Here is a 16,398-nt window from a genome sequence, read left to right on the forward strand (position 1 = left end):
CCCTGACCAAATTCTAGCACTGGAGGTGTAAACATTAGGGGTGGGGGAAAAAAAAAATCGATACAGCATTGTATCACGATAGTTTCCGTGGCAATACTGTATTGATACACAGACTCCAAATATCAATCTATTATTATATATGTGTTGGCTAGTTTGTCTGCTTGGCAATCCCATTTTGCAGCAATACAACTGAAGTGAGATGAACAGAGAAATGTATCTTTTTAGATAAAACAAATGTTGACAAAGTTTAATTTGGGGACATAAGTTGATATTTGGAAAAAATTTAAGTTTGAAAAAAAGGTAATAAATTGCAATATATCGCAGAATATAAAAATAAATAAATAAAAATAAAAAGAGGTTATACCACTTCTTATATTTATCTGCTTGGCCATAAAATGTACCTTTTAATATAACAAGTCTGATAACTTTCAAAGACAACTTTAATGTACATGAGAAGACATGAACAACAGATCATACATCAAAGCATACAGAGTGAGTCAAACCTAAAATAAAGATTTAAGACATAGGAAGGCTGCAAATTAAAGCAACAACCTATAGAGACATGTCTGTACCTAGAAATATACAGTATCTCTCAGACTATCATTTATCAATATCTAAACAAACTGGTTTTGTGCAAACTATTTCTCCTTGAAAGGCATCAAAACTCAAATGAATCTCAAGAGAATATAATAAAACAGCAATAAATGAGAAGATATAGCAACTATTTTACATTAAACATCAGATCACTGTTGTAATGAGCAAATGAGGATTCATGACTCCTCAGTTTGAAAAAAAAAAAATAAGATGCAGAGGAGGGTATCCCCCATTTTCCTTTTCCCCCCCACCTTTTCTGGGTGGAGAAGTAGAATGAGTTACTGTAGTCTTGTGCAGCAGGAAAGTGAGTGTTTCCTCTAGTACTGCAGCTGTAGAATCTATAGATGTTTGTCAGAAAAGGCTCACAACAGCTTTTGCAAAATTCATGAGGAGGTTTGCACTGGCTCCAAATTAGGCTGAAGGGTTTGCGGAGGGTTGGTTATCAGTCCTTTTTGGAAATTGAGAACGTTTTCCTGTCTATGTCCTAATTAAATTGTCTCCTCAGGCTTCCATTGTGTGAAATGATTGCTTCCCCTTCATGTCCTTAAAATCATAGGACTGTACTAGGCCATTCAAGGCTCAACATGGTCCACAGGAGAGTTTTTTTTATTCGATAGTCCTCTCCTTTAAGATGTATGAGGGGAGCAAAGTGGAAAGAAGACATGAGTGAGACAATACACTCCAGTCTGCGAATGGTCAAGTCGGAATGTAGTGAGAGGTGGAGGCTTATAAAGGAAAAGAAAAATACCTTGGTGCCGTTTTAGACAGGAGCTCTCTTTTTTTCTGCAATAACAGTGTAATTGGCCAATAATTACACTGATGCTAATTAGACTGAAATTACAGAAACAGGGGAGAGGCTATTTTAAAGTGTTACTTGATGATTTTTTTTATATTTTTAGAAGACAGAAATGAGTGCAAAGACCCCATATAGGAGAGCGCACGGGTAAGCAACCAACAGCTGCTGCCCATCCATGGCCAACGCCGAGATGAAGATCTTTGAGGCTGAGAGACTGCACCAGCCAATGATTGCTGCCGTTAGTATAATTCCCACCAAGCCCCTAAAGAGGACAAGAAGAAAGGAGGAAGTTACCTTTCACTGTTTTAACAGTTAGCTGAAGTAAACCTGCGTTTATGTTATATTTATTATGTTATGTTTATTAAATGTACAGCGATTTGTGAAACTCCTATCAAAAAACACATAGTCCAACACATTCATATCATACTTGAGCAGAGTTTATTAAGCAACTAATGCCAATTTTAAAGTTGTACAATACCAATACAACAAAACCCTAAACGGGAAATTTAAACTACTTGACAGTGTCTAGTAGGTCTGTAACGGTTCATGGATTTGTGCCCAACTGTCATGGTACTCGGGGGGGGGGTGTCACGGTTCAGTGCACACAGCCAAGTTCAGCAACATGTGCTGAGGTTAGCACAACAAGCTGATATGCGTTCGAGTCAGTTATATTGTGGCTAGCGCAAATGAAACGCTGTAGCTGGATGACCCTCCTGCAGGTTCCTGGGGTCTGTTTCAGGAAGGAGGTTTAACAAACTCTGAGTGTATCCCTGATGTCTGAGTTGATTTACCCTGAGATGGGAAACTGAGTTTTCGGTTCCAGAACAGCTGATATGAGTTGGTTCAATCAACTCAGAGTAGGTTCCACCACCACAATAAAAAGGCAGTGTGAATGGAGCCATGATTCTACGATTCACCATGGCAAAAACCACACAAAAAAACGGGTCGGCGGAAATACTCATGCGCACAAACGAGTTTGAACATGCATTTCGTTAAAAAAGCAAGACAGCGGTTGCTGCTGCAACAGAGAGAGAATTGGTGTGGGAGAAAATTGCTGCTCGATGTCAATGCGTACGCATTAACAGTGTATTCATTTCATATTTAATCACAGTTAACTTATAATATTACTGGTGAAAACTGGAATTGTTTTACACCTATAATTTCATTTGGGTGCAATCCTGCGGGCGAAAAAGTAAGCTACTACTATATCCCATTCTGAGGCTGCAGCACCATGATCATTAACAGAACTATAATTTATAATCATTTATTTCTTTTCAATGGCTCTCACTGGTTTGTGTCCAGGGAACAACTACAAAAAACATTTAAAAAACGTTTCAGAGCGAGTCACACTTTTCTGACGGCTACAGTGGCTTTACTATTACAGTATGATCCGTATCACCAATAAAGAGAACTGCCTTTTGCAAAAAACGTAATGCGACACAAAGAATCTGCTGGGATGTTAAAGCATGTCCACGATGGTGGATGTTAGTGATATGAGGACGGATAAGGTATCTACATATCTGATGGACTGTGAAAAAATCCGGAAATGAAAATACATTTAGTCGGGACTCAATATCATCTCCCAACGTAAACTCTCTGTGAAGTAATACAGCTTTTTCATCAACGGAATCGTCGACAAAAGGACATGACATGTTTGAGAAAAAAACGTTTTATGATCTGCCTAACAATAAGTTTTATTTATTAAGTTTTTATTCATGCAGATAACAAACTGCATTACAATGCGCCTGATACAGACTGAATGAATGAATGAGGAAATGAGAGAGAAGAAACCTTGAGTTTCTCTCAGAGGGAGCAGACAGAGAAACTCGAGGTTTCTTGAAGAAAACCTGCTCCCGACCAGGTTAGGTTCACAGACTCAGTTACCATAGTAACTGACTCTGAGGTTAAGTTACCTCTCTTTCTGAAACAGAAAACCCAGAGTTTCCCTCATCTCAGGGTTAACAAACTCAGAGTTTTCACTAAACCTGCTTTCTGAAACGGGCCCCTGGTCAGCTACACCAGCAACAGCAGTTGTGTATAAGACAAGGACGGTGCATAGCGTTGCTCCACCGTTTTAGCGTATGTGGAAACATCAAACATGCTCACGCACAGCTGACAGCATTACCCAGATGTGCTGTGGATGGACGAGGAAAAAGCAACCAGTATTCTTTTTATTTCAGGCATTACAGATGCTTTTCATAGCTTTTTATAGCCTATTGAGACCTGTTGCCTTTTGGGAAAGTGTTTGTTCAGTGTTTATACAGCACAGAAGTGATTGAAGTGTTCCTTTATAATGAAAATAGTTTGCCAAAGTTGCAAGTGGGCAAAATGTGTCCATCCCCAGCAAGAGGATTTGGTCGTCTTTGGCACTACTGTCTGTTCAAAGAAAATGAAAACAAACGTATCCTTTTGCATTTGCTTTTTTTCCCCGCTGTACTGAACTCACACCGAACCATGATTCCTAAACCTAAGTATAAACCGAACCGTGGCTTCTGTGCACAGATTCACCCCTGGTGTCTAGTACTAGACAGTGTATGGTACAGAAATAAATAAATGTGTACTTATGAAATAAAAGTCCCCTGAAATGAATAAATGTTTACTTCTGTCCTCTGAAATAAATAGTAAAACCTATTTATTTAACTATATTGACTCATTTACATTTACATTCATTTATTTCTTTCAGGATGTATTTCATAGGCATATTTATTTGTTTATTTATTTAATATTGAAAAAAAACGGCATTCCGTAGAAAAGCCTTGGCTTGATTTACAGGTTATAGTAACATTAATTAGCTTTACTGTTTTCCTGTGTACTCACTGTAAAGAGAGGAGAACTCCAAAGCTGGAGAGGAGGATCATGGGCAGGAGGCAGTATCCCAGGACACTGGCCACACAGCCAAAGGATACGCCCGTCATGCTCATTAGGTTGAGTAGGCAGTACATCCCAAGGCAACCAATTGCACTGATACCGTACACATAGCCAAACTGGATCTTACCGGACTGTTAACAGAAAAGAAAAAATATATACATCTTAGGGGTGTTGAAATTAATCATTGCATCGATGCGATGTGAATGTGGATGATTCTGCATTGATGCAATGAAGGACAATAATCGATTATTGCCTAATGATGTTACTTGGTGATTTTCTGTTTGCAGCTTTTTTTTTGTTTTTGCCTTTTGTCTGCTGTGTTCAGACTCCGCTACATTCAGGACTTGATGTCTAGGGCAGATGCAATACAAATGGGAGTTCTTATATATCTGACTGCTTGAATCTGTTGATGAAAACCACGTGAAGAAATATATATTAAATTTGAGGATGGATCGTGATATCGAATCGTTGAGAGGATAATCGTGATCGAATCGTGAGACCAGTGAAGATTCACCCCCTAATTCATCTATAGAGTCAGATATAGATATGCACACACCTACTGTACATGATGACAGCTGTACAGATGTGTGTGTGTGTGTGTGTGATATATATATATATATATACACACACACACACACACACACACATACGTCATATAATTAGAATATCATGAAAAAGTTGATTTAATGTCTGTAATTCCATTCAAAAAGTGAAATGTGTGTATTATATTCATTCATCACACACAGTGATATATTTCAAATGTTCATTTCTTTTAATTGTGATGATTATAACTAGAATTAGAACTAGAATATTACTTAAGACCAATACAAAAAAGGATTTTTTAGAAATGTTGGCCAACTGAAAAGTATGAACATGAAAAGTATGAGCATGTACAGCACTCAATACTTAGTTGGGAGCTCCTTTTGCCTGAATTACTGCAGCAATGCGGCGTGGCATGGAGTCGATCAGTCTGTGCGCAATGCTCAGGTGTTATGAGAGCCCAGGTTGCTCTGATAGTGGCCTTCAGCTCTTCTGCATTGTTGGGTCTGGCGCATTGCATCATCCTCTTCACAATACCCCATAGATTTTTCTATAGGGTTAAGGTCAGGCGAGTTTGCTGGCCAATTAAGAACAGGGATACCATGATCCTTAAACCAGGTACTGGTAGCTTTGTGCTCTAAAACTTCCTAGTAGACGGCTGCGTTGACCCTGGACCTCAGAAAACACAGTGGAACAACACCAGCAGATGACATGGCACCCCAAACCATCACTGACTGTGGAAACTTTACACTGGACTTCAAGCAACGTGGATTCTGTGCCTCTCCTCTCTTCCTCCAGACTCTGGGACCTTGATTTCCAAAGGAAATGCAAAATGGACTTTCATCAGAGAACATAACTGTGGACCACTCAGCAGCAGTCCAGTCCTTTTGTCTTTAGCCCAGGCGAGACGCTTCTGACGCTGTGTCCTGTGGCTTGACACAAGGAATGCGACAGCTGAAACCCATGTCTTGCATACGTCTGTGCGTGGTGGTTCTTGAAGCACTGACTCCAGCTGCAGTCCACTCTTTGTGAATCTCCCCCACATTTTTTAATGGGTTTTGTTTCACAGTCCTCTCCAGGGTGCGGTTATCCCTATTGCTTGTACACTTTTTTCTAGCACATCTTTTCCTTCCCTTCGCCTCTCTATTAATGTGCTTGGACACAGAGCTCTGTGAACAGCCAGCCTCTTTAGCAATGACCTTTTGTGTCTCGCCCTCCTTGTGCAAGGTGTCAACGGTCGTCTTTTGGACAGCTGTCAAGTCAGCAGTCTTCCCCATGATTGTGTAGCCTACAGAACTAGACTGAGAGACCATTTAAAGGCCTTTGCAGGTGTTTTGAGTTAATTAGCTGATTAGAGTGTGGCACCAGGGGTCTTGTCACAATATTCTAATTTTCTGAGATACTGAATTTGGGGTTTTCATTAGTTGTCAGTTATAATCATCAAATGTAAAAGAAATAAACACTTGAAATATATCAGTCTGTGTGGAATGAATGTATACATTATACAAGTTTCACTTTTTGAATGAAATTACTGAAATAAATCAACTTTTTCATGATATTCTAATTATATGACCAGCACCTGTATGTGTGTGTGTGTGTGTGTGTGTGTGTGTGTGTGTATATATATATATATATATATATATATATATATAGCAGGATGTCAGTGCCAATGACAACCAAATGATTTACCAGGAGAAGTGTCGCTCCGAACGCCAAACAGAAGACCATGGGGCCAGCCAGGTCTGTCTCATTCATGATGCTGCCGTCTGCTGCCTTCATTGGATGGAGTACCGTCAGAGTCTTCTGCCAGATGTGGTCAAAATTGATTCCTAATTCTAAGACAGAAAAAACACACATCAGAAACACTGGATACTGGAAACAAATGACACAACTCAGTTTGCAAGAGTTGTACAGGAACTTTAAAAAGGTAATGACAGAATAAAGATGGAAGAGATGAATTGGCATACAGAATGCACAACTGGTTTGCTATATAAACACACGTCTCTCTTCCAGGAGGGCTTAGACTTTTTAGTCAGCGCTTTGCATGAGGATGTAGACAGAGAGGAGTCTAATGTGATAAAAGTGTGATTTCTTCTCAGAATAGCGATGAGGTGTGTCTTTAATTTTCTAGGTCACGCTCATTTAAGTCTAAAGAGTGAATTAGTTTGAGCGATCATCAACGTTTTCATTTTCATGGTCTCGGTGCACGTAGCACAGCTCGGCTGTCAATCTGACTACATTTACATGCACATAATATTCTGGTTTTTGCCCTTTATCTGAAAAAGACAATATTCCGACTAGGCTGTTTACATGGCTAATGAAAGTGAATAGTCCACTAATATTCCGTTTACATGCAGCCATGCAAAACAATATTTTTTAAAGTTTTCCACCGGTGGCGGACTTGTTTGACCATGCGCACACAGCGTCTCTCTTTCAACCAACCTTCAACCAGCTTCTTGAAAAGGTTGGCGTAGCGATGTCTGCGCATATCCGAAAACCTGTTGATGTCCAAGTCTTTCATAATGTTTAAAAGTATCCGTGTTTCTTTTTTTAAGCATGCATCTCTACCGCAGCTGGACTCACTTAACTGTTGGCTGGTTGGTTTGTGTACAACAACCATAGCAACACACAGAGCTGATGTAAGCCGCAAACAGGCCGTAAACTGGCCTTAAACTGCAGTAAAAACCCAGATTGAGACGCATATTCCAAATGCGCTGTATACATATCCAAAGAATGCCTCTAAAACCCTAAATAATACTGGCATATCCCACGTCTTAATCGGAAAATGCAAAAAAAAAAAAAAGCCTTTTTCGGAATATCCAAACAGAATATGCTGTTTACATGACCTCAATTATATTCGGAATATTGTCATATTCTGAATAACAGTGGAATACTAGTGTGCATGTAAACATACTCACTGAGACATAGCTGTGTGGTGCCACACATGTATGGGATGGATACAATTAGAGCAATGGAGACTGACCTCTAGGTCAAAGTGGTCTCAGCTGTATCAAACTGATTTAGTCTCTAGTTGAGTCTCTAGCTGGTAAACAGTGCGACTAGTTATTATTTTCACTAATTGGTTACTTTGCCACTTTACTCCAAATTACCAGTCCAACAAATGCATTCAATTTGCAGTTTTGAGAAGCTGTGACGAGCTTGACTTACATGTTTTTATCAATTATAACAATAGCAATCAACTGACAGAATAACAATTATTGTATATAATATATAATATCATTTTAGCACAGTTAACAATACACATAGTGAAAAGTGCTATTTGCATTGTTGTCTGTGCTAAACTGAACTAGTCAATTCCCTTAGAAATATTATAAGAGAAGTGAGAGAAGTCATATGAGAGCCAAAGAAGGATATAGAAGTCATAGACTACAGGTTGTGGTTCACCTACCTTCTAGCAGTGGCGGCTCATCGTCGAAGCCGCTACTATACATGGATTGTGACGAGGATGGGGTGTAGGTGTGTGTGGGCTGGAAGATTTGTCCCGTGTATGGCTGCTGGGGCTGCATCATTCCTGGTGGAGTGTAACCCATGGGCTGGGAGTAGTCATACTGACCACCGTATGGCCTGGGAAATACATAATTATAATGCTCAACAGAACAGTACTCTTTGACTGAAAAGACATTAAATGACCAAGGATGTTGTTTAGGGCTGGGCGATATGACAATATATAACAACAAAACGATATAAAATTGTCTACCGTATAAATATTTTTCTAGCTGAAAAACAGCAGCTGAACTACGTTTTGGCAATATTTACCTCCTTTGTCAGTTTGAAATACGAAATGTTTCCATATTGGCAGCGCTGTTTTAGTTTCCTTTGAGCCATATATTGTCTCCGAACCCCAAAAAACACATTCTTCTAGTAAACAGAACATGCGCTGCTCCTCCCTCCCACCGCTAGTGAAATGTGATGACCTTCATAGCGCCGCTCAGCTCTGCACTAAATTGCAGACACTACAGGTGAAACCGGAAATGTACCAGAGTCTAGTTGTGATCCTTGCACGTTATATTCATTTTGCACTAAAGTACTGAGATGAGAAAATACTCAGTACTTTTCATTTGTTTGTCAAGTAGCCTATTCAATTCTCACAGAAGTTTACAAAATAGGCTTTACCATGTGGTTATTTCATATAGACTTTCAGTATTAAATTACCAGAAAACATGCTATATCGAGATATATAACGTTATGGAGATATGAAATGACCTAAATCAGGATAGAAGATTTTGGCTATATTGCCCAGCCCTAGTGTTGTTTCAATTAGGCAGTATTACCATTTTTTAAAAGCAGTAAAACAATGCAAACTTTCCCTTCACCTTAATTACAAACACACTTAACAGATATCAAAGAAGGTATTCAGCAAGGCAACAAAATGTTAGGTAGGTAAGTCTTCAGCAGCTGAAATGGCATAAAAGAATAATAATGTTGCTCTTGAAGTTGTTAAAGGGCCAATGTGTGGGAATTTCTCCCATCTAGCGTTTAGATCATATATCGCAATCAACTCTCTTGCGCCACGCAGTTTGAAGTACGTATTACAGCTACAGTAGCCTTCACGTTTTTTTCTGACGACGGTCTCTTGCTCTTTTCAATATCCTTTTTCTGGGTGAAGAAGAAGACTCCTGTCCCTGAAATTTGGATTTTGAATATGTGTGGTCCTCCATGTTTCCTTCTTTGTACTTGCCGGGGCAGGGAAGCGACGATACCCATTAGCAGCACCAGTTTATCATGTGACAGCGAAAACGCGAGAGGCGGAGCAGAATGTTCTGTATGTCCCTTACCGGCTAACGTATTTCAAGATGGCGCATGAATATGGAGTGCCTACCCCAGTTCATGCGAATGCAAATGTAAAATTTCAAGCCAAAAGGAATACTTGGAATTGATGGTGGTGGTAAATATTCATAAAAAGGACACATTTGTGAACGGGCAACACAGATTTTGATAATGAACAACTCAAAACGTTCCACACTGGACCTTTAACAGCTGAAGGAGCATCAGGCAAGGGGGGCTTTCTTTACTTACTTGTCGTAGGGGGTTTCAGCGTTGGGGTAGCCATGGCCTGCCTGGCTTTGGTCATCTACACTGTAGCTCGACTGGTAAAAGTCTGTGTTGAAACTGTCAAACCCTGCCATCTCTCACACTGTTAGAAACACAGGGGAAGAAACAGGAACACGACTAATCAGCTAGGTCGAATTATTTTAGCCTATAAGGTGGTACGGAGGGTGTCAATTTAATTATTGCACAATTATGCTCTGTAATAGATCGGTAAAAGTCACTGCACTGTCTAGCTAATGTTAGTTATTTAACGTTAGTACAGCGGTAACGTTACCTCCATATGAATGTAACTATGAGCTAAAGTAGCTAGCTAGCTAGCTAACGTAAGTTAACGTAGTCAGCTTTAACGTTAACGTTACACACAACACCAAGATAACGTTCTATTATTATATTATTATGATTAACTATATGAACTATCAAATGGCTACACAATCACCTGAAAAGGATAAGTTAACAAATCTTGTCAAAATACAATAGTTACTAGCTAGCTAATCGTTGGGTGGCTAACGTAACGTTACCGTTAACTTTGCTGCTAACGTTAGTTGGTTAGCTAATGCTAACGTTAGCTATAACAGTTGTGGAGACCTGGCATGCATACCTCGCGCATGTCAGCGGTGGTTTTAATATTGTATTTAACTTTTCTTACATAATCGTTATTCTTAAGCTATGAAGCATCGCAAATGCTAACACATACCTGTGATGTTTGACAAATCTATGCAGAACCCTGCCAACTTGGTCGTGCTTGCTACTGTTGCTACGTGTCAGGAGAAAGGTAAATCTTCCGGGATGAAACGTAGCCGACGGGAAGCCGTTAGCGACAATTTCCTGAAAATCGCCCTCAGCAGAAAGAATGTGGCGCAATCTAAAGGCGAATGGTGGTATTACATGATATTTCACCAACGGCATGATCTTACAAGTTTGGCTATTGAATGTATGAAAATAGTAAATACTATAATTTGTATGCGTCGTAGTACAGTTTTCTGGTTGAAATAGTGGAGTGCTGAATGTCATAGACCTGTGCTGAAAAAGTTCTTATGCAGGTCTTTTTGCCTGATTTTGAAATTATGGTTTTTAAAAGAATGAGACATTATGGAAGCAGACGTATTTTAATTCTAAAGGTCAAACCACTTGTTCAAGTAATTTCTAGTTTTATAGATGATCCTGATGAAAAACAAACATCTGTAGCCTATAGCTACATTATACAAGTTCATGGACACTGTGCAAATATCAGTAGTGGTATTGATGCGGACACTATGGTTTAAAGTAGGAAAGGCTAAAAGGTCACTCACAACTGTGTGCAGAAACATAATAAGTCTTTTTTTACAAATATTCAGTTATTCTTTTATGATTAATAAACACATTCAAGACCTAAAAACATGTTGAATTCACAAAGAGATATGGTTAGACATTTCAAACTACTGCCGGTTTTGCCCACCACTGGGTTCTGACCCATAGTTTGAGAAAACCATGGTCTAATGGTAACAAATAGTGACAGAGGTTGGAAGTTGATTTAATAGGACAAGCGCTGGGCTCCTGGCAAGAACAAAGATAGTCCCTTTGATCAGGATGCAGAGGAGCAGATCAATCACTCTGCCAGTGCAGGGGAACTGCACCGCTAACAATTTCTGCATGTGGAGCCATCCTCTTTGATGATGACAGATATAAAATAATAGGCTGATGACCTCTGATGAGAGGAAATAGGGATGGGCAGGAATGAGAGGCAGACAGCATCACAGATGTGGGTTTGACCTTTAATGAATGGAAGAGTACAAATTAGAAACAGAAATAAAAAAATAATCATTGTTTATCCCCTCTAATACTCTATAACATTTAGATTTTTAAAGAGAAATAGCCAAAAGGAACAAGAAAATGTAAATCAATTTAGATGCCACAGACATATGATGAATGAAAAAATTATCAAATTGACTTTTCGTGATACTGGAAAAGAAAATTCATACCAATGTAATTCTGTCACATCTGTAAAAACTATCCCGACGTCCTACTATCTCCTCCTATTAAAACTAAAATGATTTCTGCCTCAGTGCTGAAACAAAAACACCTCTGGCATCCATAACAATAAAATGTTTGACTTTTAGCCATAGATTAACTGGTGCAGTGTGACAAGGAACTACATTATACAGAGTTGGCTCTGCTCATTGCCTGGAGTTACACAATTCTTTACAGAATGAGAAATGGGAAAAATAATACAGTTGAAAAAGGCATGGAGGAAAAAGTCATTATTCAGAAGAGACATACAGTATTGAGCCTCTTCCGTCTTTGACAGAGAAACTCTGAGTTATGGGTCTCAGGGCCACAATACATAGAGAACCCTTTTGGTCAGTGCTCCACAAAGCATGTGCCCTCAGCAAGGCTGCATGATTTCCAAGGACATTTTCTTGCCCAGAAACTTTGTGACTAATTGTCAAATTCTGTTTCCTGTTGAAGGCAACTCTGGTAACTAGATTCCAGCCTTTATGTTGAATCACTTGTTATTGCAGGTGTGTATTAATGCTGAAGGAAGAACAAATGCATCTCATGACACGTGAAACGTTGGGATGGGTGAGAAAACAAAACAAACAAACCCAATAAACAAAAAATGTCATTAACAAACCTGTCAGCTGTGCAGGTCTAACATGGATCAAGTCTCTGTCTCATGATGAACAAAATCAATTTGATGCACAAAACATGAATTCCTACAGCAAACACCCGTGACTAATCAAGGTGAAATGAGTCTCCTTCCCTCCATTGCCTCTCATCTTCCTTTAGACTTTTAATCATTTCTAAACGGGAAGAACATGTCTTTCTTCTTAATCCACTTAATGAAAGAAAATTGAAAAGTGCCAGAGAGGGTAATTGAATTTAGGGCAGTGTATTGCTATATGCTGTCATAATTGGCTTCTTTTATACAGTCTCGACTGTAATCCTGCTGTCACTGCCTGGGTGGATGAGTGGATTAAAACTACTGAATTTCCTCTACTGCAGCAACCCCTCTTCTCCAACCACCTACTGTACCCTCAATTAAGATTTCTCTCTCTGCCTTTCAAGGCTCAGGGAGAGAGGAAAAACCAAGGGATCAAGACATGTTATCATATGTTCTTCTGGGTACGAAAATATGCAGATGGGAGATTTATCTCCTTCTGCACACAACATATTGAACATGTGAATGAAAACAAAACAAAAACACAGTGTTATCTTTAAGCAGAAATGGGTGCACACATTTCCTCAAAACATTCATAAGATTAAATAAATTCCATTAATTCATCTAATTCAATTTCCTGCCTCCCCATTGACATGACTGCTGCACAGATCATAAATTAGTTGGCATCTGGTCCTCGCAGGATCCTTTCTCTGAAGCAGCTGTCTTCACTCTGTGAGTGGGCTACATGAGAACTAAAATAACAATCAGCAGCTAAAGAGTTTTGTTTGTTTGTTCCCAAATTAGATTTTCACCCACTCGAGATTTTACAGTTTCTGACAAAATGATAAGATGTTATCTTATTCTGGAATCTACTTGGTAATACCAAAGCCTTTGACTGGTACTGTATGATGGATGCAATTGCTCTCATGTACAACTGTTTTGGACAAAAATAACAATTGCTCTTCAAAATGAATATGACTGTTGTTTTTTTCAGGAATCACATTATTATGAGAAAGTTGTGCTGAATAAAGAGATTACTCAAAATAGACAAAAAGTGCATACTATAGATTATAAAAATGTGTTTCACAGAAATGTTCAATAACGCACAATTAAATAAGTGTTAAGTGTTCTGAAATGGCAGGTCAGCCCTGATGCTAGCCTGACGTTGTCATACTCAGATTCTAGTCAGAATGATCGCGGTTCTCTGTTCCTCTTTTAAAATTAATTCACTGTCGATATCTTCTATAACAGACGCGATGGCGGAATCTACACATCTCAATTCTCCAGCGGCATCCATCTTTGTTAATTCAACCCAAGCGTTCTTTGGTGATGAAGTTCATGACGTTACTGTTGATCATCTGTCCATCATCGTATAAAGCCGGCCCTCACAATTTGATTGGTCCGAACAGCTCTCGTTCGAGCATAGTTGCTCCACAACGGATCAAGTCCAGACCGAACTTCCCGACCTCAAATCTTGTGGGCGGGGCTAAGTTCGGCTGGCATCGAGGCTACCCTGATACAGGACTGATGCTGTATGACTGAGTGTATTGGAGTTTTGTCATCCTTTTCTTATCTGCCTCTAGTTGGCATCAGGGACAGCACCAGTCAACCCACCAGTGTTCTACATGTCAAAACAGATTTAGAGGCTTCTAAAATAAGTCTCATATTATAAACAGTAGCATGGCCTTGGCTCTCCTTCTTCCATCCCACCCTAACAGCCACTCTGCCAAGTTTCACCTCCCAGTTCCCTTAACTTTTGTTATACAGTTTGGCCATACTGATTATATTCCCTGCAAGATACTGTATGCTATACTGGACATAAATTAGTTTTGGCCCAGTGGGTCAACGCTGTAGTATTTTGGTATTGCAGATCAAATGAAAGAAAGTCAATATTTCTTCCAATTGACAGCATCTTGGGGGTTGTTGTCCATAACACTTTCTGCACATCAGAGTGCAGAAACAACATTTTACAATTAAAATCTTGTGTCAATAAAGTTCTTAAATTGTTGATGCAAGGATCAATGGGATTGATGTTAGCATCAAAGTTGATGACCAGATCAGTTTGTTTAGAAAGAGAACTGCTAATAAAAAATATTTGGTGTCAATGTGAACTATCTTTCAACTAACAATTTTCACAAGGTTGAAATTTTCTTATAATGATGGAAAAGACTCTGAAATTCACAAGTGCATCTACAGAACTGCTATTGCTTCTAATAATAATAATAATAATAATAATAATAGGAATATTAATTTCACATTTCCGTGCACACTCAGTTATATACATGAATATTCAATCATTCTGAACAGGCTGATATAAGACCAATCGTAAAGCTCATCCTCTGAAATGTTCCTCTAAAAGTGTATTTTTCCATCTAACTGAAATGTATGACTTGACGGAGAGTGGGTCCAAGACTAAGAGGCAGATATTTATTTTGGGACTCCAGTGGAATTGCCAACTTACATTATCTGATCATCAGTCTGGCCACAAAGGTCCAGAAAATCCTCCCTCAAATGCTCTCACATTGTTTTCTAGCATCAGTTTATGCTGTTTAACAAATTCAGAAGTTTCCGAAATTATGATAACGTGTTGCAATTTCTTTTGTGTTTTTTGTACTGCCCCTTCATCTGCCTCCTCTGTTTCTACTTCATCCTATATTTCCCAGAAGGCCTTTTGACAGTCCTTTGAGAACAGGTATGATCTGTTTTAATCTCTTAACTGACGTCCAGTTGAGAAAAAATGACAGTGTGTCTTGAGGCCTTGTTGCATTGTTAAATTATTAAAGCTATTGTCAACAGAAAAATAAATATATGTCCATTGATGATGAATTTCTTTCTGTATGACTGTAGAATGTCACTGCTCTAAGATGAGATGACACAGAACCCCTTGCTCTGATACTGTGGGACACAAAAACTGAAGTTTACTATTTTGTTGTAGATGGCTGGAAGATCTGTTAATAAACACCAGCTGCACTGGCAATATCCAATTTTTCACACCATCAACAATAATTACAACACAAGGAAATTAGCCCACAAAATCAAAGAAAATATATCAAAAACATTTTCAAAAATAAATTCATTGAAAATAACTGAATATCACAATATTTGGGGTGGTCTGTCCTTTAACTTTGGATAAAGAAGATGACAAAAACTACAACTATACAGCATCTTGTGACGTGCACAGTAAGTAAGGTGTATTTCAAAGTGCAAATGTAGCTGCAGACATAGCCAAGAATTCCTGTCGTACTTTGTCTGGGGTGACTCCCCACTGGACCTGGTCCTGCTTCCCAGATGAAATTACTGATGACAGGAGTAAACAGAGACCCACCGCACATTCAATTATATATCCTCTACTCCCTGTTGCCTTCACTTTCCCATGCTGAGAGAAATTATTCATTTTCACTGTGTGCAGAGAGCTTCATGCAGTTCTTGATTGCTCCATTCATTGCTTCATTCATCTCACTTTATACAGTACTGTATCTCAGTTTGAGAACGCGCTGTAGAAGATTGAAGGGCAGTCTGGAAAGTTGCGCATATAAATTCTATGAGTATATGTTAGGTGAGTATACTGTAGGCCTATGTTTCCTGTACTTCAGCAACACCTTTGCATCATTAATCATACAAGTGAACATCCTTTAAAGCATTTACAACAAATTGCTGATGGTATTAGTTGAAGAGAAAAATTGGATACTACACCCTTAAAGCTAGGGGAGGAAGTTGCAACTTGTGTTACAGTGGAATGTGGATAACGTTAATCAGAAAGCTATGCAGTATTATGTTTGCAAGTGCCTTAACTTGCTAACACATAGCTAACATTAGCTTAATAACGGCTTATTTATTATTTTAGCTAGCTACAGGCACTTTGTTAGCGTTTCAGCCCTTGGTTGCATATTGT

The 16,398-nt window shown here is 38.9% G+C and overlaps 1 protein-coding gene across 1 annotated transcript; it reads right to left on the reverse strand.

Moving 5' to 3' along the window:
- Positions 1 to 422: 422 nt before the first annotated feature.
- On the reverse strand, positions 423 to 10,660 carry yipf5 (Yip1 domain family, member 5). Its single transcript, XM_078266176.1, has 6 exons — positions 10,563 to 10,660; positions 9,836 to 9,953; positions 8,208 to 8,383; positions 6,488 to 6,633; positions 4,208 to 4,389; positions 423 to 1,652 (listed from the first exon to the last, which is right to left on the reverse strand). The coding sequence occupies exons 2-6, from the start codon at positions 9,943 to 9,945 to the stop codon at positions 1,490 to 1,492; spliced, it is 777 nt and encodes a 258-aa protein (XP_078122302.1). The 5' UTR covers positions 9,946 to 9,953; positions 10,563 to 10,660; the 3' UTR covers positions 423 to 1,489.
- Between the last annotated feature and the right edge of the window lie 5,738 nt (positions 10,661 to 16,398).

Source organism: Sander vitreus, chromosome 13, assembly GCF_031162955.1.
Source record: "Sander vitreus isolate 19-12246 chromosome 13, sanVit1, whole genome shotgun sequence".
NCBI lineage: Eukaryota > Metazoa > Chordata > Actinopteri > Perciformes > Percidae > Sander > Sander vitreus.